The sequence below is a fragment of the Paramormyrops kingsleyae genome, chromosome 19 (genome assembly GCF_048594095.1).
Source record: "Paramormyrops kingsleyae isolate MSU_618 chromosome 19, PKINGS_0.4, whole genome shotgun sequence".
Classification (NCBI taxonomy): domain Eukaryota; kingdom Metazoa; phylum Chordata; class Actinopteri; order Osteoglossiformes; family Mormyridae; genus Paramormyrops; species Paramormyrops kingsleyae.
The window spans coordinates 14,652,788-14,679,038 of record NC_132815.1 but is presented as its reverse complement, the minus strand read 5'-3'; the positions used below and the strand labels follow the sequence as shown (position 1 = coordinate 14,679,038).

At 44.6% G+C, this 26,251-nt stretch overlaps 1 protein-coding gene and 1 long non-coding RNA gene across 6 annotated transcripts; one reads left to right on the top strand and one right to left on the bottom strand.

The window, feature by feature from the left end:
- Positions 1–10,210: 10,210 nt before the first annotated feature.
- vegfab (vascular endothelial growth factor Ab) lies at positions 10,211–20,062 on the bottom strand. Of its 4 annotated transcripts, XM_023826586.2 has the most exons (8): positions 19,397–20,062; positions 17,796–17,829; positions 15,370–15,566; positions 15,040–15,116; positions 14,897–14,929; positions 13,668–13,721; positions 12,402–12,533; positions 10,211–11,550 (listed from the first exon to the last, which is right to left on the bottom strand). In XM_023826586.2, exons 1-8 carry the CDS (start codon positions 19,460–19,462, stop codon positions 11,529–11,531), a joined length of 615 nt encoding a protein of 204 aa, XP_023682354.1. In that variant the 5' UTR covers positions 19,463–20,062; the 3' UTR covers positions 10,211–11,528. The 4 variants fall into 4 exon arrangements, with proteins under 4 accessions (XP_023682354.1, XP_023682355.1, XP_023682357.1 ...); XM_023826587.2 differs by lacking the exon at positions 13,668–13,721; XM_023826589.2 differs by lacking the exons at positions 12,402–12,533; positions 13,668–13,721.
- A 94-nt stretch (positions 20,063–20,156) lies between these two features.
- LOC111851554 (uncharacterized) lies at positions 20,157–23,434 on the top strand. Of its 2 annotated transcripts, none has more exons than XR_002840042.1 (4): positions 20,157–20,336; positions 20,843–21,037; positions 21,440–21,509; positions 22,107–23,434. It is a non-coding gene; the product is annotated as an uncharacterized lncRNA (long non-coding RNA). The 2 variants fall into 2 exon arrangements; XR_002840043.1 differs by having other exon boundaries at positions 20,843–21,256.
- The last annotated feature ends 2,817 nt before the right edge of the window (positions 23,435–26,251 follow it).

The following is a 26,251-nucleotide window of genomic DNA, read 5'->3' as shown; positions in this document are numbered from 1 at the left end:
TTTCTCTGAGCGGGCAAAGATAGCAGGATGACTCATAGTGTGGCCTGTCTTTCAACGGAGGAAGGGCAGCCACATGACACTGAGACCTGGGTAAATATAGGCCAGATCCTCCGAGCAGACTAGCAGGAACTGGTGCCATATAGGTACGTGTGTGACGGCACACCTCCACAGAGGCTCCCCCATTCGGGCAGACACACGCACACACACACGCAGAGCAGGAGCAGCTGTTCAGACACCTGAGTGCTGTGACTACTGGAAGGCAGGTCAGGTGACCAAGCAGGCGAGTTTCCACTGACTGCAGCATGACACAGTGCTCACCTGCTGAAAGTCACGTCGCCGTGGCTACGTGGTATAAACTGCTCATTCTTAAAGCCCCCGCGTCTTAAAGGAGCGTGTCACAGGAGACACACCTGCCTGACCCTCCCTTTTAAGTATGCCTCACCAGCTGGGTGCATTTACCTCCCTAGCTGCCGCATTTGTCTTTACATCATTCATTTCAGCAGAGACAATACAAGCCAGAAAAGTATTAATATGTAAACAGTCCCGCCCAGGTGTTTAAAGGAAAACGTGTGAAGCGTCATGTTACATTTCATGTGACTACACGTCACCCCGCGGCATGTAATTAAGAGGTGCTTCGGTTATTAGAATTCTGATAAACAGGATTATGTTTAGTGAAACACTCTAAATACTCTAAATAATAATCACCGCGTTGCATTTTTAAACGTTATTTATATGACAGTAAGGTTTTGCTGGGCGATTCCTTACGTAGTAAACCATGATTAGACATTGTTTTAAGCCTAGAGGACTTTACGCTTTATTTGCACTGTATCTGCTAGACAAAGCTCCTTCACAGAAGATACCAGTTTGGGCGCCACTACAGCAAACGGCAGACGCATTTATCCAGAAAACACACCTACTCTGTCCAGCAGTGCTCATCCAAGCCGGCCCGCTGGGTCCTAATGCATAATGCAATGTCACTGTTGCAACACGCCAGGGTCACGCCGGGGGACTCGGCCAGAGGGGAGTCCACCGCTGCCCAGATCTGGCCCCCACTGAGGTCCCACTGAAGCAACGTTAGGGCCGATTCCTCGTTATTGAAATCCTTCCACGTCTGGCAGGCTGTCATGATCTGAACTGGGTTGAAGTCTTTTTTAACAATTAACCCCATCAGGCAGCTGCGCTGGGAACAAACACTGACATGAGAACACACAACAAAACAAATTAGCTACCAAGACCATCCGTTGATAGTTACAGGTCGAACATGAGCTTGAGGGTAAATCCTCAAGGTGACTCTTCAGAGGCTGTTATTCCTGAGGAGGCTAACGGGCTTTGGACTGGGAACCGAACCACTGGTGAGCCTCTACCGCTGCGCCATTGAGAGCATCCAGACTGAATGCATAATGGTGTTACTGGGTAATCTAACTGCTCAGCACCTCAAACTGCAGCAAAAGACAGTCAAACTGCAGCTTCAAAGATCATCAGCATGGATCTTCCTCACATGCAATCCATCTCTCTCTCCTGCTGTCAGACAGAGACAGAGTCCATCAGCCTTCAGGGATGCCAGCCAACCAGCTTGCACCCGACTCACACTCCTGTCCTCTGGAGAGCAATACTGGCGCATCACCAGCTGCTTCAGGGAAGACTTCCTTCTCCAAGTCATCAGGTCACTAAACAACCAATGACCTGTATCTATCCACCCACTGCATTATATTGCACACTGTTGATAATATTCCACTTCTGTACTTCACCAGTACTCCACTACCTTTGCGGCTATTTGCAAATTCTTCCACGTTGCATCACCTATTTATTGCATCATTATTGTTCACCCATTCTTATATTCTTTTGTCTTGCACTGTCTTATATTGCACTGTTTGTCCTGAATTGCATCACTGCCTGTCCTGTCCTGTCCCCTACTCTGCATCTGTGGTGTAAGAATTTCACTGTATTCCTTGGGAAACAGGTGCTCTTTGCACTTAACCAGTGGTCCGCAGTGAGTCTCTCTTTGGTTAACTGTGACACCGGTTTAACCTAACTAGTGGTCCTTTAATATTTGCATTGGAAATCTTTGTCAGGTGGAATTTACATCCTCTGCAATGTGTCCGTATTTCCATCATCTGAATACCGTCATTAGCCTAGATTTTGGTCAAATTTTGGTGGGTTTCCCCTGTTGTTTGTGGAAGTGCTGGGACAGTGTTGTTTTTGAACCAATCATTTTAAAACTCACTGACGTGGCTGGACTAGCCTGCTAACTAAACGAAACAGTTTAAAGTCCATTTCTTAACACGGGGGCACTGGTTAACATGGGGGCAGGGGGAGCTGGTCTGCATGAGTTCCTGTTTAATCAGAGATTAAATCATTTACAACATTCTTGAGGTATTTAGAACGAGAAGGGGCCCGATTTTAGGAAGCTTATGATATATTTCATATGTAGCATAACAAGGACATGCTACTTATTTCACTTTCTTTTATAAAGCCAGAGTTTTAAGGTTACTTTCAATTTAATATGAAAATCTGTAATTTGTGCCATTTTTCTATAAGTGATGACTACCACACTGACTGTAAGTTTAATGTTTGTCTGTTCAAAGTAAGTTACATTCAGAACAGTAAATAGTTATTATAGAAATGGTTCTATGAAAATCGCTCAAATAAATACCACACTGTGTGTAACAACAGCCCAATTTGATTTAAAAGCCCAGTACAGGCAGTTCTCAACTGACGTAAGTGATCAAAACCTTGCGTCAGTCAATTTTTTTTTTTACCATAAACCAGATTTACTTTCCCGTACCATTCAAGACACCTTACAGCAAAAAACACTTAAGCCAAAAATATATTAGTAATACATACTAAAGAACACATATTAAATAAATGAAAAGATAAAGTATACGCCTTTTTAAGTTAGTGCTTTTGTAAACTCTACGTATCTTACTTGCGTATCATATTTTTGTGTAAGTACAGTTACGTAAATCAATTCGAAATATATCGAGAGTTGCCTATATTATTACATAAATATAATCTGATCACAGTTAGAGAAAAAAATTATATGCAGTTTCTAAGTTTTTCATATTAATTTCACGAAACATCTGATATCTTGAATGAAATGGCTCTCGTCCTCAGACTGCTAGCAGTTGAACTGAGTTATTAACTTTTTCTGGGAAGTTTATTGTGTTTTACGATTCAATCTGTGGTCTACATTTCATCCACTCTTATTAAACAAGAGTGAAGGTAAACCCACCTCCCGGATGTCCGGTTTGCTTCTATTAGAGGTTCTAATTCTCAAAAACATACATGTTTATTTACAAATCCCATAACAAGCAGATAAACAGATTCATGTTGACATCCTTCCAAGTGTCATTGAATTCACCTGTTCTCAACACTTTGCTGTACAGCGTCTCGAATTTCCATTGTTGTGAGCATCTTGGGATCTCTGTGCGTCCATAAAGATGTCAGGAAGTTGTGACCACAGACATAATTCAACAGAACTAGTTGTTCTGGTCTGTTTACAGTCCTACATGTATAACTCATTACATAACTCATCTTTATCCAGAGCTTATGTTTAATCTGGGATTTAATTAACGAACATTCTGCTTGGTTTAACCTTCATGGAGAGCTTGAAATGACAATGAATAGTGTGGAGAGAGAATAGGGAGTGTGGCTGTACCTCCATGTTTAAGCAGGTGTTGAGTGTCAAGAGGTCAGCTGCCTAGATGCCGTTTTCAGTGAATTACAGCTTTTATAAAACTGCAGTTATTTTGTTGTTTGGGACATCTTGTTTAATATCACATATGCCATGTTGGTTTTACTTATTAGACAGAATTGCACTACAACGCCATTTATAAGTAAGCTGGAATGCTGTGTAAAGCAGAATACAATGATTTACAAATCATATAAACCCATATTTAATTGAAAATAGAGCAAAGACAACATGTCAAATGTTGAAACTGAGAAATTTGTCTTAGGATACATATATGCTCAATTTGAATACAATGCCAGCAACATGTTTCAAAAATGTTGGGACAGGGGCATGTTTACCACTACGTTGCATGTTTACCACTGCGTTGCATGTTTACCACTGTGTTGCATCACATCTTCTTTTAACAACACTTTGTAAATGTCTGGAAACTGAGGAGCCCAGTTCGCGGAGTTGAAAGTAATGTTTTCCCATTCTTGCCTGATATAGAATTTCTCAACAGTTCGGGTCTCCTTTGTTGTTTTTTTCGTTTCATGATGCGCCAAATGTTTTCAATTGGTGACCGGTCTGGACTGCAGGCAGGCCAGTCTAGCAGCCGGACTCTTCTAATATGCTGCTCTAATAGGCACAGAATGCAGTTTGCCATTGTCTTGCTGAAATATACAAAGCCTTCTCTAAATAACATGTTGTCTGGATGGCAGTCTGTGTTGCTCCTAAACCTGTATATATCGTTCAGCACTAATGGTGCCTTCCCAGATGTGCAAGCTACCCAAGCCATGGGCACTAGTGCACCCCCATACCATCATGGATGCTGCTTTTGAACTGTCCACTGATAACCAGCTGGATGGTCCCTCTGCTCTTCAGCCCGGAGGACGCGGCGTCCATGATTTCCAAAAAGAATTTGAAATTTTGATTTGTCAGACCACAGGACAGTTTTCCATTTTGCCTCAGCCCATCTTAAGGGAGCTCGGGCTCAGAGAAGTTGACGGTGTTTCTGGATCATGTTTAGATATGTTTTCTTATTTGCATGGTAGAGTTTCATCTTGCATTTGTGGATGCAGCAACAAACTATGTTCACAGACAGTGGTTTTTGGAAGTGTTCCTGAGCCCATGCAGTAATTTTGTACATTGTTTTATATGAATACAATGGCTAATGAGGTTATGAAAATAATGCATATATACACATAGCTAATAACATTCATCTATATGTATAATACCTTTAAGACACAGGCAGAGTTTGGAGAATTAATATTTATAATGGTTGATTAAACATTAACTTTAGTCTACAGGTTCAAATGATTGTTAACCTTTGTACTAATTTTTATATTGCTGAAAGATCATTAAATAATAATTTCTATTTATTACTATTATTATTATTATTAATCATTATAAAAATCATGGTTTATTGTTCGTTATGATTAGTATTATTATTGCTTGTACCAATTAATTGACATGGCTTATAAAACATTCAGGCTGGCTATGGCTCCACAATAATGTCCATAGGATACAAAGACAGAGCAAAAAGAAGAGATTTCCCGATGACCTCCCACCTAGGGTGTACCCAGTTCTCTGAGCCTCCCCGTCACCCGGACCAGGGTAAGAGGTAGCTCTCTCTGCCCCCTATCTCAGTTAAGTTGCCAACAACATAGTCTTCTGTGCTACCTCTGGGTTCCGTCTCCTTGACCAGTTTATCTCAGTGCCCCATTATGTGGTTTGAACCAGCTGTTAATTTATAGGGTGGGTGTTTGGGGCAAAACCCCAGGGAGAACGTGCATCTGGGCAGCATCACCTGTCAGCTCCTTGGGCGCAGGTGCCTCCTCAGGGAATGTATGCTAGAAGTTCAGACCTCAGAGCTACTCAGTCCGCTCAGCGTAGATTTGGGTTAAAAATACCATACAGATACAGCTCCGAAAGTGCAGTTTCTCCATGGATTATCCTGTCCTATTTAGGGGTTACTGAAAGGGTTCTACTATCATAGAAGGCTTGTGAAGAATTCCGCAGGATCAACATTTGCTCTTTCATACGGGGCATGGACATCTATACTATGCAAAGTGCACTGGGGAGTTCCGTCAGCACTTTATCCACTTTCTTTTTTCTACCTGACGAGTCCTGAGATAGTTCTTTGAGTCTTGTTAATGTTCCTCTCATTCCTTTCCACGAGCAGTGCTGTTACACAAGTAGGGAGCGTCTCCTTTTAAGGCAAGACAGATGTGTCACATGTCATGAGCTCCTGCAGAAAAGAGAAAGCACTGGGAGCAGATGCCAGTCGGAAAGGAAGGCAGATTAATTGCAATTTTCCTGATACACAGTAATAGTAGAGTGAGAATGAGGTTGAGAAGCTAAAAGAACATTTAATATAGAAAACGGACCTCCTCAAAATCCACTGTCATCGGTTTTCTTTCCTAAGTAATTCCCTAAGTCCTGACTTATGTTCTGGCAGTGTCATGCTGGAGAGTGATTTTGCTGTGCAATTGCAACGATTTTGTTGTACGTTTAGTTTCTTTAATTTCCACTGCTAATTTTCCTCAGATATTGCATAACCTGCAAGTCAGTGATAATCCCTTCCAAAGCTAACATTTCAGATGGGTTATAGTCTGATTATCTTATCTACTGGCGGGCTGCGTGGGTAGGTTTGTGTGAAGTACATACAGTTAATGTTCAGATTAATGTCTGTGCTTGTCCTTTCTTCAGGCCCTGAATTACCCCTCTGGATAGTCTTGCTTGGACTCACTTGTTTTTATGATGACCCCAGCAGCTGAATTTTAAGCCTCAGGTGACCAGAGTGCATCACTGCAGGGTCACGCTTTTCTGTTCCTGGAGTCCCATGTACCTTATTTTATGCAGAGCTGGTTGTTATGTTTCACATTTACACTGAGCAGTTTGTTTGTGAAAGTGCTTAAGTTTGTCATTTGCGCTGAGGCTCGTGATTCCACACATACTTTGCTGGTCAGCAGGCTGCCACAGTTAAGCCACGTTATAACACAGCATCTAATCGCAGATATTTCAGTCCTTTAGGGGGGCATCCATAAATGCATATTATTGTGCAGCAATAAATGCTATTGGGCCTGTGGCATTCTTAACCAACTGAAATAATAATAATAATAATAATAATAATAGTTTTCTTAGAAACAAAATATAAGGATTTAATTTTAATTAGAAAAGTAGGTGGTTGGTGCACTGTTTAGCACTGGTGCCCGGGTTCACGTCTCCACCAGGGTTCCATGTGTGTGGAGTTTGCATGTTCTCCCCATGTCATCCAACCCCCCACAGTCCAAAAACGTGCTGAGGATAATTGGAGTTACCAAATTGCCTGTAGGTGTGCTTGTGTGAGTGAATGGTGTGTGAGTGTGCCCTGCCATGGGTTGGTGCCCCTTCCTGGGCTGTTCCCTGCCTTGCTCTGGTAGCCTCTGGGATAGGCTTCAGACCCCCCGTGACTCTGAATAGGATAAGTGGTTACAGAAAATGGATGAACAGAGAAGTAGGTTGCCAGCTAATTGTGACAATTGCAGAGAAATGTGACTGTATCTGGATTGGTCCTTACATTCAGAGACGTACATGACGAGGCTGTACAGAACATAATGGACCAGGTACATCCCTACAGTATGTTCTAAGGTCCTCTGATCAAGGACTCATTTGTGTTCCACGGACTAGACTTAAAACACGGGGGGATCGGGCATTTCAAACTGTTGCCCCAAGGCTGTGGAATAATCTTCCTCCATCCTTGCCTTCTGTTGAAGGTTTTAAAGGGCAGCTTAATACTTACCTTTTCTCAGGCTTTTGGGAAAATCCTGAAATCGTGTTCTGCAGTGTATTGTCGTCTCTTCTTACATGGGTATTTTTACATTTTCCTTTGTTTTTTATGCTTTTCTGCTTTTTCATTTTGTACAGCGCTTTGTGACTGTTTTGTCTGTAAAAGGCACTTAATAAATAAATTTTACTTACTTATCTGAATTGCCTTTATTCGTAAAAAAAACTTTCATAAGCAGACAGACCGTTAGCACATCCGATGGGAGGATAAGACCAGAAAAGCACGGGTGGTTTTTAGTTTCAACTTGGAGAAAGATTTTCTTTCTCAAAGATCTGAAAGGTAGCCAGATGTCATCCCTAGATGGCCTTGCCAGGCAAGAGAGAAATGACGGCCATCCAGGCTCAAGATTCCATACATATCTTGTTTCGTGGTAGAGCAAATGACAGAAAGGAACTGTTCGTTTTTAAATCAGATTTCGGTGTAAATTAACATGAAAGTCAGCCTGACTGAATAGCTAGCATGATGTGTCGTATACAGTATGTACTGTAGTACAAACGATAATGCACCTAAACACATAAGCAATCAGCCCTTACGGAGAGTAACTAGTTAGGCCACCAGTGCATTGACCTTCTGTAGTGACTGACAGTTCCCACCTAGAGCCATGAAGGAAACTGTTGTAACTCATTGTGAGGCTCCACTGCTCATTTTCAGTTTCATTTTAAACATCTTTATGAGTGGTAGATCTGACCTTTGACTTCATTTTCTCATTCTTCGATTCTTATTTAGACTTGCTGCTCTTTCAGTATGCCTGTTTTCACAAAGAAAAAGGCTCTTATTGGCCAAGAATGTTCCAGGCCTCCCAAGGATCATACCAGTGGGTTCTGGCTGGAATTGATTCACACATTCTTATCCTCCTTAGTGAGCAGTGATTTCCACCTTGCCATGTTTTGGTCTTTCTAGACCTTAGTTGAGAGAGGCATGGATTTTTTTCAATAACCAATAGACGTTTGTCTTACTCTTGTGATGATGTACATATACCTGAAGCCAGACCTGGACTGAAATTAAAATTCCCCCACAATGAAGTGTAACTTTATTCGAGCAATACATTTTGTGGACTGGAGGCCCACCTTGGAATATGCCTGGAATGCCAGATGACCAGTACAGCTCTGCCTCGGCTCACTCACGGTTGGTCAAGCATTAGTTATCGTAGGCTACAGTCTAGGGCTTCTGCAAAATCAGGGGCAGTGCCTGGCAAAACAGGGACCCCACCTTAGGCAAATTTTACTATTAGCAATCCCAAATGGTTAGCTTTGCCATCAGCACCCTGCATGCCAATTATTGATGTTGGTCTTTTCTTTCCAAAAATATCTCAAGAGGCCCTGACCACGTCAAGCTAGGGCCCCAGAGAGTCAATCCACCCCAGGGATCAGTACCGTGTGTAGTATCACTCACCACAGGGGCATCTACATCCTTATTTCCATGCCTTGCATTAGCTTCCAGTGAGCTCTAGCACCAGGTTATAAATTCTATATATCACAACATAATGCACTTGAATTAGCCTGAGACTGAATGTTCCATGGGGGGGAGGCTTGGTTGCTTACTTTCAGGGACATTATGCCACAATTATATTTAAATCAAATTAACTCATTTAGCAGACACTTTTGTCTGAGGCAGCGAGGGGGGGGGGAGGGGGGGCACATCCCTGACCTACAGTCTCCACTCTGCATCTGTGGATTTTGAAGGTTCTCCCCACATTTCCTCTAAGTTCTCTGGTTTCCTCCTGCAGTCCAAAGACATTCAGTCAGGCTACCTGGTGTCTCGGAATCGCCTATTGTGTGTGGACCCTGCGGTGGACTGCCATCCTGTTGGGGGTGTCCCCCTGCCTCATGCTCTGTGCTGCTGGGATAGGCTCCAGCCCCCCCCCATGACCCTGACCGGGATGAGCGGGTGGAAAATCGATGGATGAATGAAAGCGGAAAAATCTACACGAATCTAAAGTGACAGCTGGGTTATAAATGACTTTACACAAGGTCTGCCATACGGCCGCCTAATAAAACAGAGATTGAAGGCTTTGTGAACATTTACTGTAATACTAACTGGCTCTGTGACCACAGAGTGTGGAGTCTGACTGAGAAGAGTGTGCAGTTTTGTAATAGTTTGAAGGGATTTGGTCACGAGGCTGGAGGCTTCAGCCCTCTGCTTGCTCATTGCAGACCCAGAGCAGGTTTTGCAACCCCAAAGTGCGACCATGGCCTCAGGTCTCTCAGGTCAAGCCAGTGAGGACAGGGGTCAATGGTGGGATGGGAGGAGAGGGGAGAGAAACCAGTGGTAGAAGCTGGGGCCCCAGGGAATGGGGTATGAAGGCAACAGAGGAAGGTTCCAGCAGGTTTCGGACATCTGCGAATTTGCATGCACCAGTCCTTCTTCCTGTAGCTTACTGTTGTGTCCGGCAATATTGTGCATTTGCAATTTCTTCTTCTTTCTTGTAACACATAAGGACGGCAACTTGTTTGATGATGATGTATGGGAGAAAGTTTTCCAGTCACATTTACCGCATTACGCGTTTTTAGGCTAATGACCGTCCATTCTGAAACTCCGACACACCGCAAACCACACGGAGGTCCTCAATGGAAGATCGCAGGTGAGCTACAGGCACTGATGACAGCAGGCGCCATGGCCGGTTCCCCCGGTCAAAGGTCAAGGCCACGTGGAGCAGAGATGCCCGGTGCTCACACACTCATTCATTCACCGCTGAGAACAGACCGGCTCTGAAGGACGAATTCCAATTTTCCTTTAATAAAAAACATAATTTCAAAATAAATATGTTTTGCTATCACTAAAAAACAAAGCCTGCTGTTAATAAACTTACCAATTTACAGCACCAATAAATATATAATAATGTGGAAAAAAAAACCCTTAAAACTTAAATGATCACTGACACAGGATGTTCGTGGCTTTAGTAGAGGCAGAATGTGTTACAGAGGGGGAGACGCAGTGTTAGTTAACGCAGCAGAGACTCAGACACAGGCGTGTAGTATCAGGAGGCAGGAGCACAGAACCGCAGTCCGACCCTCCGGCTAACTTCCTGTTTGAAGAGGAAGCTGCCGTCCTTTGATGCTTTTCACTTCCAGGAATGTATTCATGGGGTTTTATCTTTTCGTTTTTTTGTTTTTTTTTTTAACAAAAATCCATTCGCAGTTCTCACCAGATAGCCAAGCAGACAGGTAAAACATTTACCACAGAGAAGGCTGTAACACTACATATAAATAAATCCAATTAAATAAAGACCAAATACTGAAAAAAAATTCTAACATTATAAATTAACTGTAGTGTACTCCATAAGGGATATTAAGTGTGTATATAGAACGGTATCCTGTAGCTCTCATAAAGGTTAGATTTTTGATCTTTGGGAAATAAACAGACCATAAAAGCATTTCCATAAGCAAACGAAAACCGAATACTAATGCAGTGAACTTACAAACTATGGGCCTCTTCATGGAATACGGTTCTGTCTTTCTCAGTATATACCTACAGTTAATATCCCTTTAAAAATATTTTACACACCAAGTACTATGTGTTAGTCAGTAATCATCTAGGTGGATAAATGCCACCACTACAGTGGAGTTTCTCTGGGTAGCAGGATGTGATGTCACAACAAACGCAGTTCAGTCTTCCAACTTATGCCCTTCTGCTGAATCTCCCCATCATCCTTTGGAAATGACTTGGATGGGGTCATCCGCCCGCTCAGTTTCCCATTGAGCTCTGTTCATTGCGCAGTAAATCAGTGTCTTTGTTTCTGTCCGGCCCACAACATCCACAGCAGACCCGCATCCTTACATAAGATGAATCCTACCATGCTCCATGCACCAGACGGTGTCCTCGTTTGTTTTCTATAAAGGTTACTTTCTATTTTAGCAGCAAAACATTCAAAGATGTTCTTCCTTTTTCATATATATATATATATATATATATATATATATATATATGTCTTTTTTTATCTCAGTTCAGGAATGCATCTTTAGAGAAAATAATCAAGGTTCAAAGTGCTGTGCCAAGACGATTCCTTCATTTCAGTGTCCATTTGAGTGGCTCTTATCTCCTGGGTTTGTCGCACCTGCAAAAGAGGAAGTGAGACGCAAAAGGTGAGGGACAACTTGGCCTGTGTCATGTGAGGCCAAACTCATCCAATTGCTGACCTCCTCAGTCTACATGTGACCGGTGACAATCACAGCAAGCACTGTCAGTACTGTGATCAACGATCACCATGTCATTCAACAGTTTACACAAGACACACTGATGGGGATTACAGGAAATAAAACAAGCCACCAAACTGAAATTTAAATCATCATTAGAGCTCGGATTCACCAGCTTGGGAGTGAAATTATGGTTCTAGGTTTACCTTAAATAGGACAATAAGGCTGATGCATTTCCTAATGTGGGACCGATAGACACTCACTCAGAAATACACTTGTTCACCAATTCATAAACTGATGAACACATACTAATGTGCACATCTGTTTATCTGCATGGCTTGCCAGTTAGTGAGGATATGGGAGAGCGGTCAGATTGCTAACTTCAGGCCGAGTATCGTGCAAAAAAGCCTTGCACTGAGGACGCCTGATACTGATTCAGGCCGCGATGCAAGACATGCAGAAACCGCATAGTTATATTCAGCAGTAATGCATGTAATCATGCTACATTCCTGCCTATGTATGGGTCCAGATGCTTCTCACCCTGCAAACCCAGGAGGGTTAGTCCTGACATCAAGAAACACACAAACGTGAAGGTGTTAGGAGGAGTGCGCACACACACCGTGCACATCCACACGTACCCTGCATGCATGAACATATACAGGCAGACAATCACACCGCGACTGAGGCAGGACAGGCATGGCCGGTGAGAAGCATGCATTTCTCTGATTGGCCAGGGGGACACGTTGTTTATCGAAATGTTTCATAAACAAACCTGCAAGTTCGTTCGTTTAACTCAAGCTGCTTGTACTTGCAGTCTAGCTCAGAGTATCTGCAGGAGCATTGACAGGTGATGGGGTCCTGCACAAACAAGCGCTTTCTTCTCTCTGAGCAAGGCTCACATTGGCTGCAAAAAGGCAAGAAGGGAGAAAGGGGGAGGGTCTAAGCTCTAGGGTCCAGTGAGAGGAGCAGGGACGGGATCACACAGCCACTCACACGTCATCGGCTCGGCTCGGCAGCACACGCCGACATTCCATCGCACGCATCTCTGTGTATCCGTGTGATTGTGTGTCAGTGTGTGTGGATCAGCAGTATTTGACAGTGATGGTGACAGTGAGGGGCTTCCTGGTGACATCTGCAGTCATGTGGGCCACAGGGTAACAGTAGGTTTCACAGGCAAAATGCAGCAACGATGCCTCTGGTGACATGACAGGAAGCTCCACAGGTAGTGGATTCCCATAATTTTGTATCCACTCTTATAGAGCAAGATGTGGATCATGGTCCATATGACTGAATACAACTCAAAAATGCTGTTGCTTAAAGATGCAGTATCTCTCATTGCACTGTATAGTTCCTCGCAGGGCTGAATATCAGTGACACAGCTACTGTATTTATTTAGCAGAAACTTTTCAGCAAAGCGACGGGAAATTGAGAAAGCAGAATCAGACCCTCCCTGGAGCAGCTGGAGGTTAAGGGCCTTGCTCAAGGGCCCAATGGCGAAATCACTCAGCCGTTTCTGGGACTTGAACCAGCGACCCATGGGTTCAGCTGATTCAGCACAGTTTCTTACTGCAGGATTTCCAGGGAATGGTTCAGAACAACCACACAACCTTTCCTTTAAGGTTTGTCTGTCGCTATCCTGACCTATATAGGAAATTAAATCAGAAAATTCATATAAACCCACAAAAGGTACAAGCACATGACCATGCAGAAACCAAACCCGAATCCTAGTTACATTCTGCAATGCAAAGGCGGATGCCAGGATGTGTGGCGCTCAGAATGGGCAGCGCGCGGGACGAGGACGAGCAGGGCAGCGGGAGCGATTAGTACGGCTCTGGGACACCATGCCAGGGGGCGCCGTCACCTGGACATCGCTTCGAAAGAGCGCAGGTTCTGCCCGAGCCCGTTAAAGTTGTGCCAGCACCAGGGGAACACAGACTCATGCCAACCGCAGGGCAGATCAGGGGAAGCGAGCGGCTTCCTCCCAGATTAACTTAACTTAACAAACAGCAGAGTGACTCTCAGCACGCGGCTGACGTACGGTTCTCTGTCTCTGTCTCTGTCTCGCTTTAGGCCTTTGCCCTTCCTGGGTTTTCTGGAAAAAAAATAAAAATAAGCAAAACAATGCAGATACCACTGAATGGGACACACAGTGATACAGGTGGGAAACAAAGGCCCAGTGAGATTCAGAAGACTGCAGATATGGGGGCCAGCAGGTCGAAAGTCAGCCAAGCAGGGGGGGGGGGGTGTCTGATGCAACCGGGGAAGATGCAGGTGGACACATGCAAACTGGACCAATGAGATGCAGACCTTACGCAGATGACAACACACAAGACTAAGGTCCTCTATGGCAGGATTATATACAGGGGTTAAACCTCAGGGGCCACTGGCTGCAGCTGAATGCTGGTTGGCTACCACAGGGCCCCCTCCTCTATCACTCACCGATTCATACAAACGCTCCTGTCCAAGCTAGGTACATGCAGTCAATTTACCCTTTTTAAAGATCAATAAGGATATATAAAGTTCCTTTTTTAAGAGGGAAGTGAAGGTGATCCTGAAACCTCCTCTGAACATTAACATTAAGTCTACGATCTGGACTCTGACTTCATCCATCCGTGTCTGGTCAGCGAGGCCCTGGTGGACCGGCACTGATCACTACTTGGTGAATTTCTCTATTCTCTATTCAACTATAAAACCCAGCCACGCTCCAGCAAACGACCCGTTTCGACCTTCTCTCGGGCGAACCTCTATTTACAGCCCACAATAGTTTGCTCCGTAACACCTGTTACTCAAATTAGCATCTGAAAGTAGCAGGAGCCAGAAGGTCAAGGAGCAACGGAGTGGAAAAACTGCGAGCCAGACGAAGGGAGACCTACACTGCAGTGGCCCGTGGACCGAGGAACAGCGGCATAGAGGAGCTTCCTCCGAAAGGAACCACGATCTACAATACAGAGCATCCTCTGACCCCGGGGCCTATGCCTGTTTACACAGTGCATGCTGGGATTGTTTCCCCAGATGCAACAAAAGATACTGCACCTTCCCCAGAGACCATGTTGTGGCATGTGGCTGCCCTTCTGTTTAGCTGGATCTTCTGAGCATTCACCTTTTTATGAGTATGGATGATATGAGCAGGAGTACAGAAGTGAATGAATGTACACGCTAAACCTATGTCTGCTTTTCTGGCTGCATGAGGTTTGGCTTGGCCATTCTGTGGAATTACTGGGAGTCACAAGCAAACCCACTCCCCCAACTGCGAACGCCTTTACTTACTGTTCTCTCTGTTCCATAACTTCTTTCTTTGGTCTGAAAATTTTAGAACAGCAGACATCTTTATTAGTACAGCTCTGGAAAAGACCGCTCTGTCTGTACATCCTTTTTCTTGATTTGGAAAACATTGCCAACAATATTCTTACCTGCATTTACATGATTTGTGTTCTGTGAAACTCAACAGAAAATTATTCTCTTGTCTTAGGGGTTTGAGTCGTTTAACCTGTTAAAAAAAGCAGAGTGTGAGAGGGGTGTTGTCCTCCCAAAAGCAGCTACTGGCAGCCTCTGGGCCTAATGATTTCAGCATATGCACTGAACTACATTTAGACCCAACTTCCTTAGTGTGCAACCAACTCGCTGAAAACCGTCTTTACCAATGAGGATGACTGGTTCTAAAATAACGGTGGAAAAGTGGCTGGAACAAGACGGGTGTGGACCACGTTTGAGGGCCGGATGGAGAAGAAGACAGGGCTGACCTGCAGAGTGACGTTATACGTCTCTGTAGGGACACATTCCAGGGCCTCGTTGTTGCAGCAGCCTCCACAACGCGAGAGAACCACGCAGGATGGGATGTAGATGTGCTCGATCTCATCGGGGTATTCCTGCAGAATGTCCACCAGGATCTCTCTCGACTGGCAATAGCTTTTATTGTACACGTCCATGAAAGGAATCACTGCAAGGAAGACATGGAGGAGAACTTATAACCAACAACACCTCCAGCTGAAGGCATCAGCAGTGCTGTCAGAAGAAAGCAGTGACCATCACCGACGTTAACAAAGGATTCCTGGCTTGCTGTTTGCCCGAAAAACAAAATCTCTTTTCTGAACAAACGAGAGAACATGAACTTCAGTGGGGGTCGTTTAAAGTCTCCACAGGAACAGGTAGGCCATTCCAGCACTTGGAGTTTGGATCAGACGTAAATGCTTCTGTAAATGCTTCAAGACGGATTATTCGGTCACGCCAGGTGCTGGAAAAGCAACCCTAGTCCCCCCCCCCCCCCCCCCGAGCCCCCCCCGCCATAGACTGCACTGTCTGCGATCCGGTCGCTGAAACCCTACCTAGCTTCACACATGAATGGCACATTTGCAACACACTTGCCAGTGAAAAGGTTGGATGCATTTCCACCGCTGTAAAGATAACAAATGCCAGCGTAAGACGTAACAATAGTTCTTATCTGGAGATCTACATCTTGTTCCGCTAACAAAAGCTTTAATTTGCCAAAGTGGAACAACATGAGGCGAGGGGAGAGGAGAGGAGGGGAGGGCAGGCGAGGGGAGGGGAGAGGAGGCGAGGCGAGGGGAGAGGAGGCGAAGGGAGAGGAGGCGAAGGGAGGGGAGAGGAGGGGAGGCGAAGGGAGGGGAGAGGAGGGGAGGCGAGGGGAGAGGAGGCGAGGGGAGAGGAGAGGAGGGGAGGGGAGAGGAGCCACACTCGCTGTTCAGCCCGTCTCAGAGCTTCAGTCTGGCTCAGTCTTTACTGCGTTTCAGCTGATCTTCTGAGCTGATGCGTACATGAACAAACCTAACTTGGCAGTCAGAGGACTTGTGTGTGTGTGTGTGTGTGTGTGTGCGCGCATCTGTGCGATTGTGTGGCTATGCATGTGTGTCGCTATGGGTGCGAGTGAGCACGTGCATGTGTGTCGCTATGGGTGCGAGTGAGCACGTGCATGTGTGTCGCTATGGGTGCGAGTGAGCACGTGCATGTGTGTCGCTATGGGTGCGAGTGAGCACGTGCATGTGTGTCGCTATGGGTGCGAGTGAGCACGTGCATGTGTGTCGCTATGGGTGCGAGTGAGCACGTGCATGTGTGTCGCTGTGGGTGCGAGTGAGCACGTGCATGTGTGTCGCTGTGGGTGCGAGTGAGCACGTGCATGTGTGTCGCTATGGGTGCGAGTGAGCATGTGCATGTGTGTGAGTCTGTGTGCCTGCAGGATGCCACCCCATGGGAAAGCCCTGCACCGCAGAGTTCACAGCCCAGCTGAGCTGCAGTAGCCGAGTCCCACACAGCAGACCCACGTCGGTCCCAGGACCCCACAAGCTGAGCTCTCAAACTGCTCAACAAAAAGCTCAACACACTCAGATCTCTGTCTCCCTCTGTCACTTAGCAGAAAACAGACCAACAGTGACGTATTCCCTATTAATCAGCACAGGTTCTCCTCGTCTTTTCCGAACTGAAAGGGACGAGGACTGCGCCTCCTCTCTGTTCAGCTACACTCACTGCTGAAGGGCAACTCCAGCAAGGAGCCTCAGCATCCCAGCGGGGTCGGTGTCTGACCGAAAGCCCAGCCAGCACCCCTCCCTCTCCTCCCAGCCCCCATTTGCGGGTCTGAATGAGGCTGCAGCTGCCATTATTAGCCACCAGCTGTGGGGTATCAGGGCCGTCATGTGGTGATGCCCAGTGCTGCCCCCTGTTGTCAGCACAGTACTGTTACAGCCATCCTGTTACATTAGAGTGATACTGGAAGTGATTCACTCAATAAAAAGTGTCATTAATGGATTTTAAAAACTGCAGAAAGGGTAAACATTATATTTCAACTTAAGAATGGGAGCTACAGTGCTGCTACAGAGAGTGGTATATAATACCCATGTACTGAAACGATACAAAAAGAATGGGGGATGGGGGGTTGTAACCCACTCCCCCTCCCAATAATCAGAATCGCCCAATACACCCCCCAAATAATCGTATTGTCATGAATGAGTCGGGACCTCAACCCCATCCCCCAATGTCCAATCCAAACTTACGCCCTTGTGTATATATATATATATATATATGTATATATATTAATTCACTTATGCGCCGATTTCCCGGGATCCCACCCACTGAGTGCGTCTCTTTCTACACAGCGCCTCTAGGGGGCAAAATAGTCACTCGAAACAGAGAAGAGCAGGAAAATTCCTTCACTTACCACTTTTGCCTTCTTCTTTAGATGTGGGTGCAGTCTGCCGAGACAAAAGTGACACGTGACTCATTATGGGGCGCATAATTAGTTTATTCCCTTTATCAATAATCAAAGTATACATTTCTTATTAAGTTCAACTATTGATTCTATAGACGGAATGACAAAGATAAATCAAATGAACGAACAATTATATTGTCATTCCGACGGCAGACTTTACACGGCCAGGGTTCGAGTAACGCTTTTATTTTTAAAATAATGGACATATTGACAGATATTGTCACAGACATTTCCCCAGTTGTGCTACAATGCGCCGGAGCGCATCCTCCGTGCCCTGATCCATCCCTGACGGTCTGATCCCCACCTATAGACGCACTGGAACCGCCGCGCCACGCCGCGATCACGCAACAGCCCCGAGAAATTGCATGAGAATTGGGCGCTTCTGGCTGCCTGAAGGCTGAACTTACTGTAATCACAAAAAGGGGCTACTGCAAGTGCTTGCTGTCTATAAAAGGAGCCAGAAATCACCTTCTCTAAATTAAAAGTTAAAACTAACCTAATTATTTTCTTTCTTCAATGGAGAAAAGTAAAACAAAACGAGGGCCAACCCAAATGTGTTAGAGTAAGTGTTATTATTGGAAACGCTTATTGGACACCAAGGGGGTGTGAGACTTTACGTTATAGGCTAATCGTTTATTTAAAACAAAACATTCGCAGTTTATTCGGGACAAGTCTTCCGTGATTTTCTCCTTAATTAGACCGAGACACTACTGTCTAATCGAAATCTTTCGGCAAACTTATCTTTTGACTATAGATTTAATTCGATATTTATGTTTTCCGACTTGAAATAAACCGATTCGACTATAAAAATTACAATTGGCCACACTTCAAGTTCAAATTAACTCTATTTAAAATGGCCAAAATTAGAGCAAGGTGAACTGTAACCAAAAGACCTTTGTTCTATTGGTGCTGATATCAAAAATCTTTCTTGTATTATACAAAAGATACCAAAAAGGTATGCATAAATTTATTTTATTTTATTAAATTTTGACGCCTTTTGTTTTCAACCAAATTTCCAAATATCAAAGTCTATAAAACTCTTTAAAACACCAGGAAGGAAGATTAAAAAATATACAAGACCATCCTTGTACTGAACAGAGTTGCACAGTTAATATAATGGTGATATGTAACCGTGTCCTCTAATGCACCAAATAAAAACGCCGCTGTACCTTTAAAGCCCCACAACGCCGAAGGTGGCTGTGATCAGGCCCCCCATATTCACTAATGTTCAACTTTGTGTTTTGCTCGAAATAATAATTCTCAAAATAATTTCCGAATAACAATTAAATATTGCATAACTAATCACATCGATCATTAAAAGGCCCTGTCCTCCCACCATGTGAAGGTTGCAATCAGTGTGTCCCCACATCTCAGAAAGCTTGAGCGGGACATGAGGGATGACCTCCCCGGGGAGGCGACAAGGACGACGGGCGCATTCAGGGGACGCCAGCATTATTCACTTTGTAACATTAACACTTTAACAATACGTGACACGGAGTAATACTGTCTAACACCGGGTACCCATTTCTCCTAATGAACACGGCGCTTACCTTCACAGCTGACAAGTATAGAAGCGTCGTGGAAAATAACAGCATTAAACCGAAAACAAAGTTCATGATTGTAATTCCGAATGCAAGTCTTGGTTTAAAATCCTAAGCGAAGAAAGGCTGGTTTCTTCAAGCGCATTTGTGGAAACCAAAATCAGGGATATATGTAGGAGGCTATAGTGGCATGAATCCCATTCGGGTCCCACATCGGACACCTGGCCGATATCCTGCGATAAAACAGCTTCTTACAACAGTTGTCAATGAATGTCAGAATAAGCGCAAAACGTGGGATCCGCAATCGTCTTTATTCTCTTGCCGATCTCTTGGCTTCTCCCAGAAGAGTTATAATCCGCAGGCATTCACGGTAGATCCCGCTCCTGGCTTGTCACTTCCAGCGGCTGCTCGACGGAGAGCCGCGTCTCAAACTTTGACGGACTTTCCTACCGCAGCTCAGCGCATTGCCCCACTCGCCTTAGAGCCGCCGCACATTAAATGCACTTGCAACTGCATTTAAAACATCGGCATTGCCAAAGGGCTCCCTTCACATCTCTTCTGGTCAGGTCCCTTCGGTTTGCCTGTGTTTTTCCGTGCCTTTCATTGATTTCCCTGCCCTTTACATACAGAACATGGAGTTACTCTCCGCTTCGCTCCCTTTACTCTGCTGAAATATTGTGGAATATGAGTGTAAACGCAGTTTGTGTTCTGCGTCCTGATTGGCCAACGGCCCCCGGGGGGCGGGTCTCACGGACTCCGTAGTCGCGCTTCTTCTTCTCCTTCTTTTAATCTGCGATTCATCTTGAGCAGACATATGTAAGGCTTGGGCTATTTTTTTCTGCGTTTCTGAGCAGTATGCCACCTCAGGTGGTCTTTTTGAAACCTGTGGGATTCGTAGAAGTGAAAGTCCCGCTCCCTGAGCTTCTTTCACAGTCTAACCAGAAAACAGGTATTGAGGTCACGTAACAATATTCGTAATACTCTGACTTAGTGATATATTAGTATTCTGTGCAAGACTGACACATGTGAAGACACTGCTGGAAGTTTTATTTTGCCTGACGATCGGTGTTTGGCTGTAGGCGTGATGAATGGTGCCGGTTTAATTAAGAAACGATGTTTGTCACCCCCCAGCCCCGACAGTGTTTGTGTGAGAGTTTGATGATGTAGTTAATAAAGATATAGAGTGATATGGTTGTCTCCAGCTCAAGTCTTTGAAACAGCCAGAGAATATGTAGCGATAAAGGATTTAGACGTTTTTCCAAGGCTGACTTTGGAGAGTTAATATTTAATGTGGTACTAAGGGTCCATGAGGTGGTTCGACTCATAAATATCCGGAGCTATCAGCCAGATAAGAGGGAGCAAATAAAGATGGGGGCTTGGGCAGGTAAACATGTGTGGGGTTCTTTGACGCATAAATATGGGTGAGAGAATCATGTCACATTTATGTGGTTTCAGACCTATGAAGAGGGCTGCGTGCTTTGTGTCACGTCACTGATGTCTGACAATGTAAAGACCACATGTTCCTGGGAGACCAGCCATGCCGTGAGAGGGAAAATGCCAGTGGAAACACAAGGGCATGCTAATCCTGCATAGACATTTGGAGCAGTCATCTGCTGTGAAATCCCGGCATCACGTGAAGGCTCCTATTTGGTATTTTCACTCATAGAATCTTCTGGATCAGTAGGGCATGGATTAGACCAGACCAGACCAGGCACTCCAGATATGAAACTGCACCCAACCAGAGACAGAGCTGGGACTGTGATCCCCCAAAACACCTCTGCAGGCCCGAGTGATACAAGCCTGTACACCTTGGGACAGCCGGGATGCATGTGTTCAGGATTTGCTGAAGAAAGGCAGAGGGGATAATAGGTTACACAGCAGAGTTTACACATAAAAACCCACAATTACCATGTTGTTGCATTGCTTAAACAAACCTACCTCTGAATATCCCTTTATTTCAGAGCCTGTGATACAAAATCATTTTTGTAAACTTATAACTCACTTTCACTTTCTCCAAAACCTCTCATTCACCCGTTTTGCCCTTTTTTTCAGATAATGCCCTAAAAAAACTTTACCTGGAAGTTGACTTGGCGCCCCCTGGCTGAAAAGAATGAAACATCAGGTGAGAAATATGTAATTTTACTTTTAATTATATTTGACTTGAATATGATTAACTACACAGTGGAGACCGACAAGACCACTAAAATGTGCAAATGGACGGCAGCATTTCTAAAGCCATTGTGTAAATTTGATGGGGATAACATGACTCTTCAATTTTTTGGCATAGGAAAGCCATTTAAAGACCTTTAATTTTTTTCTCCATTAGGGGACACTATAGAGTCATGCTTCCTTATTGTCTTCACCTTCAGTCATGCTCTTTGTTTTACTGGACAGTCACACATAGCCCTCTTTAATTATCCATGAAATTAATGTAGAAATCGGACCAATCGGCTGCACCGTCTGAGAAAAGAGTGCTAATGTATACCTTTGCTTGTCGTTGGGGCTGTACCCTCAGGGGTCTGCCAACTGTAGCCAATTGAGCAACATCCCCAAAGTACAAACAACATTAATGCACCCCCAATGGTACAAAAATGTTCCTCAGAGTCCATTTCTGTACCTTAAATTAGACTAAAAGGTACTTTTACCTACATCTATATGGTAGAATTGAGGGTACAGTCCCAGTGACAAGGTACAAATTGGTACTCTTTTGTTCTTACAGTGTGGCAGACAGGTGGCTTGGTCACTTTGGATCCAGTCTAGTCATTGTGAACTCCAGATGACCCCCCCCCCCCAGACCATCCCATTACAGTGACCATCATCCCTTTCACTCATCATGTTCTGCACCAGTCCAACCCTTTGGAAAAGCACCTCTATCTTTGTAACACCATGTCATGTTATTCATTTGTGTCCATCTTGGTTTTATTTTCGGTAAATTAAATTGCCATTCATTCAATCTCCTATTGCTTAAACACTTTTACTATATAAAATTGTCTTTATTTGTTTTTATGTAATCATGGTTAATTATTGAAACATGGTGTTTGCTTCATGTTTTGACAGCCGTACATTTACAGCATTTTCACCTGTATAGTTAAAGCATCTGGTTTAAGATTCAAACAAAGCTTTCTCATTAAAGAGTTTGAAATTCTGTCAGTAAAAAAAATCAGATGATTCTTTTCACAGGATACATCTATCAGACTTGTGTGGTACAGATGATTCTGTCCATTCAAAATTGTCTTTGCTATGGATGGTATCGTAATGACACATATTACTGTTTTAAAATCAAAACCATAAGTACAAATTTTGAAATTTGCATCAAGTAAAGTATATGCTAGTTCAGTATAAACAAGTTTAAACTGTTAAGTAACAAGTACAACATTACACCAGATGCTGTACTGGACACTGTACTAAATTCTATACTAAATAAAAAAAATTAAAGTACCTTTATAACAGTTTATTAGAACAGGTACTAAATACTGTATTAGATACTGGATTCATAGTGTCCTGCAAATTATTGTTTTAAATGCTGTACTAAATACTGCATCAAGAACACTGTACTAAATTATGTACTAAATTCAATTCAGTGTGTTTTAGAATGTACCTTTAGAGTGCTTTATTAGAACAGATACTAAATGCTGTACTAGATACTGCCTTCATGGTGTTCTGCAACATACTGCTATTAATGCAGTACTGAGTACTGCCCTGTGTTCTGTGCCAGGCTGGCATCCCGCCCAGGGCGTACCCCTGCACCGTGCCCCATGCTGCCTGGGATAAGCTTCAGGCCCCCCTCCATGACCCTGACCGGCGGTTAGAAGATAGATGGGAAAATGCACAGACTGTAGAAGCAGCCAGAAACAGCAGAGGAGGGGAACAAAAACCACCTCGGTGGGATTTGTGAGAGAACAAAGCTCAGGGGGTCCAAGGTCAGCTGGCTGCTCACTCCTCTAGGCACTGCTAACCATAAAAGTTGTATCGTATGCCCAAATAGTGCCTTGACGAGGCCTTGCTAAATACTGCAGTAAAGCCATCCATCCGCCTTACATTCCTGTGAGCCTGCTCCGGGTCAGGCGGGGCCTGGGGCCTGGGGCCTGGGGCTTGGGGCCTGGGGGCTCTCCCCGACGGCACAGCCTGAGCACGAGGCGGGGGCTCACTCTGGGGCAGATGCCAGTGCGTCACGGGGCACTTTCACACAACACTGGCAATTTATACACGCTGAACTGCATGTCTTTGGACTAAAGAGGAAACCTGCATGACACAGAGCAGCACGTACCCACCACAGGCACAGAAGATGTAGGCATCAACCCAGGTGGTGCTAGCTGCAGAACCTCCCTACTGTGCCAAATATAAAAACTAATCATTCATCTATTAGTATTATTCCTTTTCATATTTGTCTTTTTGTATGTGTAAGCTAATGGATGTTTTAATTTCCTATAGGATCGGTAAAGTATCTATCTATCTATCTATCTATCTATCTATCTATCTATCTATCTACACTAAAAATCATTTTCTACTGTACTAAATACTGTACCAAGTACTGTACTAAGTACTGTTTTTATGGAATTGATTTAAATAGTGAGCTAAATACTACCTTTACAGCAGTCCTAATCACTGCATGAAATGCAGTACTAAGCCCTATGTTTAGAGCATTATACTAGATGCGTTCTGTAGATAGTGCCTCTGCTTGTAAATAATGTGTTGGTGAGGAATGGTTTGGGTTTGAATTCTCTGAGCTGAGAGAAAAGAACCTCAGTGTCTTCATCACAGACTCCTCGTCAGCCAGCTAAGGTCTGACCCAGATCTTGCCCCATCCAGCTCCTGCTTCTCTTCTCACGTTGGCTCCGGTTTCCCAGGCCACTGGAAAGCCTCCACTGCTCTGAAGGCATCGGCTAAATATTTTCAGAGAAAGTGCAAAGGTCACAGGCTGCCGCAGGGACGCGCAGGAGAGATCCTGGGGGCCCTGAGCACATGAACAGGAAGCGAGGGTACGGAGCCTGGGCTCTGGGATGGGGGAGGGAGTGCTCTGGACTGTGATGTAACGCGAGTAGGAGACAGGGAGGTTCTTGGCTCCGCAGGAATACACTCCTTTGTCTGAAAAGCAGAATTGATTGAAAAACAACAAACCGGAGGCACAAAGTGTCTTTGTTTCTGCTAATTGAGTTGGACGCAGAATTCCTGGAAGGCCACTTACGTTGCCCGCAGTCACCGCAAGGTAGAGTCCATCCCACCGCTGGTCAGCTTCAGAAACCTCATCCAGACTTAAATAATGTTTGAGAAAAGGGAGTCATCTGACAGGCCAAAATGTCTCTGCCAGTATCCAACGCTGAGCTGTGTTCTTAGAGAAGGGCCACCACTGTGCGTTTTTGTGTAATAGTCAGGTTTTTTGGATCCAGATTTATTGCGTTCTTCGGCTTGTTCAGATGGCTGGCGGCCGGACATGGACTGTGCTGATGTTTTCCTTTGCTCTCTGCCAGATCCACTTCCTCACACCCTGACTCCTTAGGGTGTTGTGATCTGGGGGAGGTGTGCCTCCCGCTTGCCCCCCTCAGGTCCCCACGATCCAAGGGAGATGTTCCTCGCATCCTTGCCGCCAGGGTCTGTGTGCTTTTAAAGAGACACTCCTTACGTACCTCAGGTCCACCGTGACAGGATTGAAATCATGTCAAAATGATGTCATTCGCAATGTTCTGGGTGGACAGCAGCAAAAGGCGACGGCCTGTTTGAGGGTGCCCTGGATGGCTGTCAGCGTAGCGTACCACAAGGACATTGAGGAGAAGAAAGCCAGACATGTGTTACGATTTAGTCCAAAAGTGTGGTCGTAGAAAATTGAAGGATATGGCTCCAAAATCATATGCAGAGAATCTTTCCTATGTTGGTGCCCATCACCTGGGGTCAGTCCGGATGGGTGGTCTGCCCTCGTCTTTCCAGGCCCCGGTGTATCAGGTTGCAGCAAAGCTGGCATCGTGCCAGCAGCCCCTCGGCTTGTCACTGTATCCCCATAGGCACCGCCTTCGTTTTGGAGTTTCCTTCACAGCAGAATCATCCGCTGGGCAAATTTCTCACCAGATCCTTTGGTGTAACTCCTGTAAGGTTCATGGATGAATTCTTCCTCTGCCCTCTGAATTTAACTATTTGTGGTAACTATGGTGGCTCGATGAGTCGCACTCTTGCCTTAGTACCTGCAACAACGGGGCACTTCAAGCCCACCTCTGTTCTGTGGGTGTAGGTGATACGTGGAGGTTGTATATATTCTCCTCACGTTGTGTCTTGTTGACGTTGATGTACAGCGACCATAAAGAGGACATTCTTCTAGAACATTCAGTCTTCTATTTGGGCCATCAGGCCTATGAATTGTTGTGGTGACTGTGTCCATCCACCTTATTGCTGGTTGTTCTATCTCTCTTTCTCTTTGGATGTTTCCTTTCTTATGACCTTCCCTATGCACAGGGACCTCAGGGCTAATCCGACCCCCCCACTTGCGGTTTTCCTGTATTGCTGTCAGGGCTCTGAACCGGTTCAAGGAACGAAAGCGAAAAACGAAATCAAATGACATTGAACAGGAACAAAAACAAAAACGAAAACAAAATCATTTTTAATCGTTCTGAACAGAAACGGAAACAGAAATTCCAAATTAATTACGGTATTTTTATCGTTCTCTTTATATTATCAATTTGGCAGACCAAAAACATGAATTCAAATTGTGTGCGCAAATGCGACGGTGACGCATACAACGTGAAATGCCCGCGAAGCAGACGTCATAAGCAGAGCCCTTTCTGATGCGACGAGCTTAAGGTTACCAAGCACCTGGCTGTTTCATGTGCAAAGGTATGTTTAGGTTTAAGTTATTGTAGCCTAATTAAAACTTGTAGT

What these genes read in the sequence shown, in the direction of transcription:
- vegfab (XM_023826586.2), bottom strand. Translation starts at nt 19,462, where the DNA reads ATGAACTTTGTTTTCGGTTTAATGCTGTTATTTTCCACGACGCTTCTA. An exon ending in CACAAATCATGTAAATGCAG is followed by an intron (nt 14,930 to 15,039) that starts GTAAGAATATTG and finishes TAAAATTTTCAG; the next exon opens with ACCAAAGAAAGAAGTTATGG. An exon ending in AGAGACAGAGACAGAGAACC is followed by an intron (nt 12,534 to 13,667) that starts GTACGTCAGCCG and finishes GCCTTTTTGCAG; the next exon opens with CCAATGTGAGCCTTGCTCAG.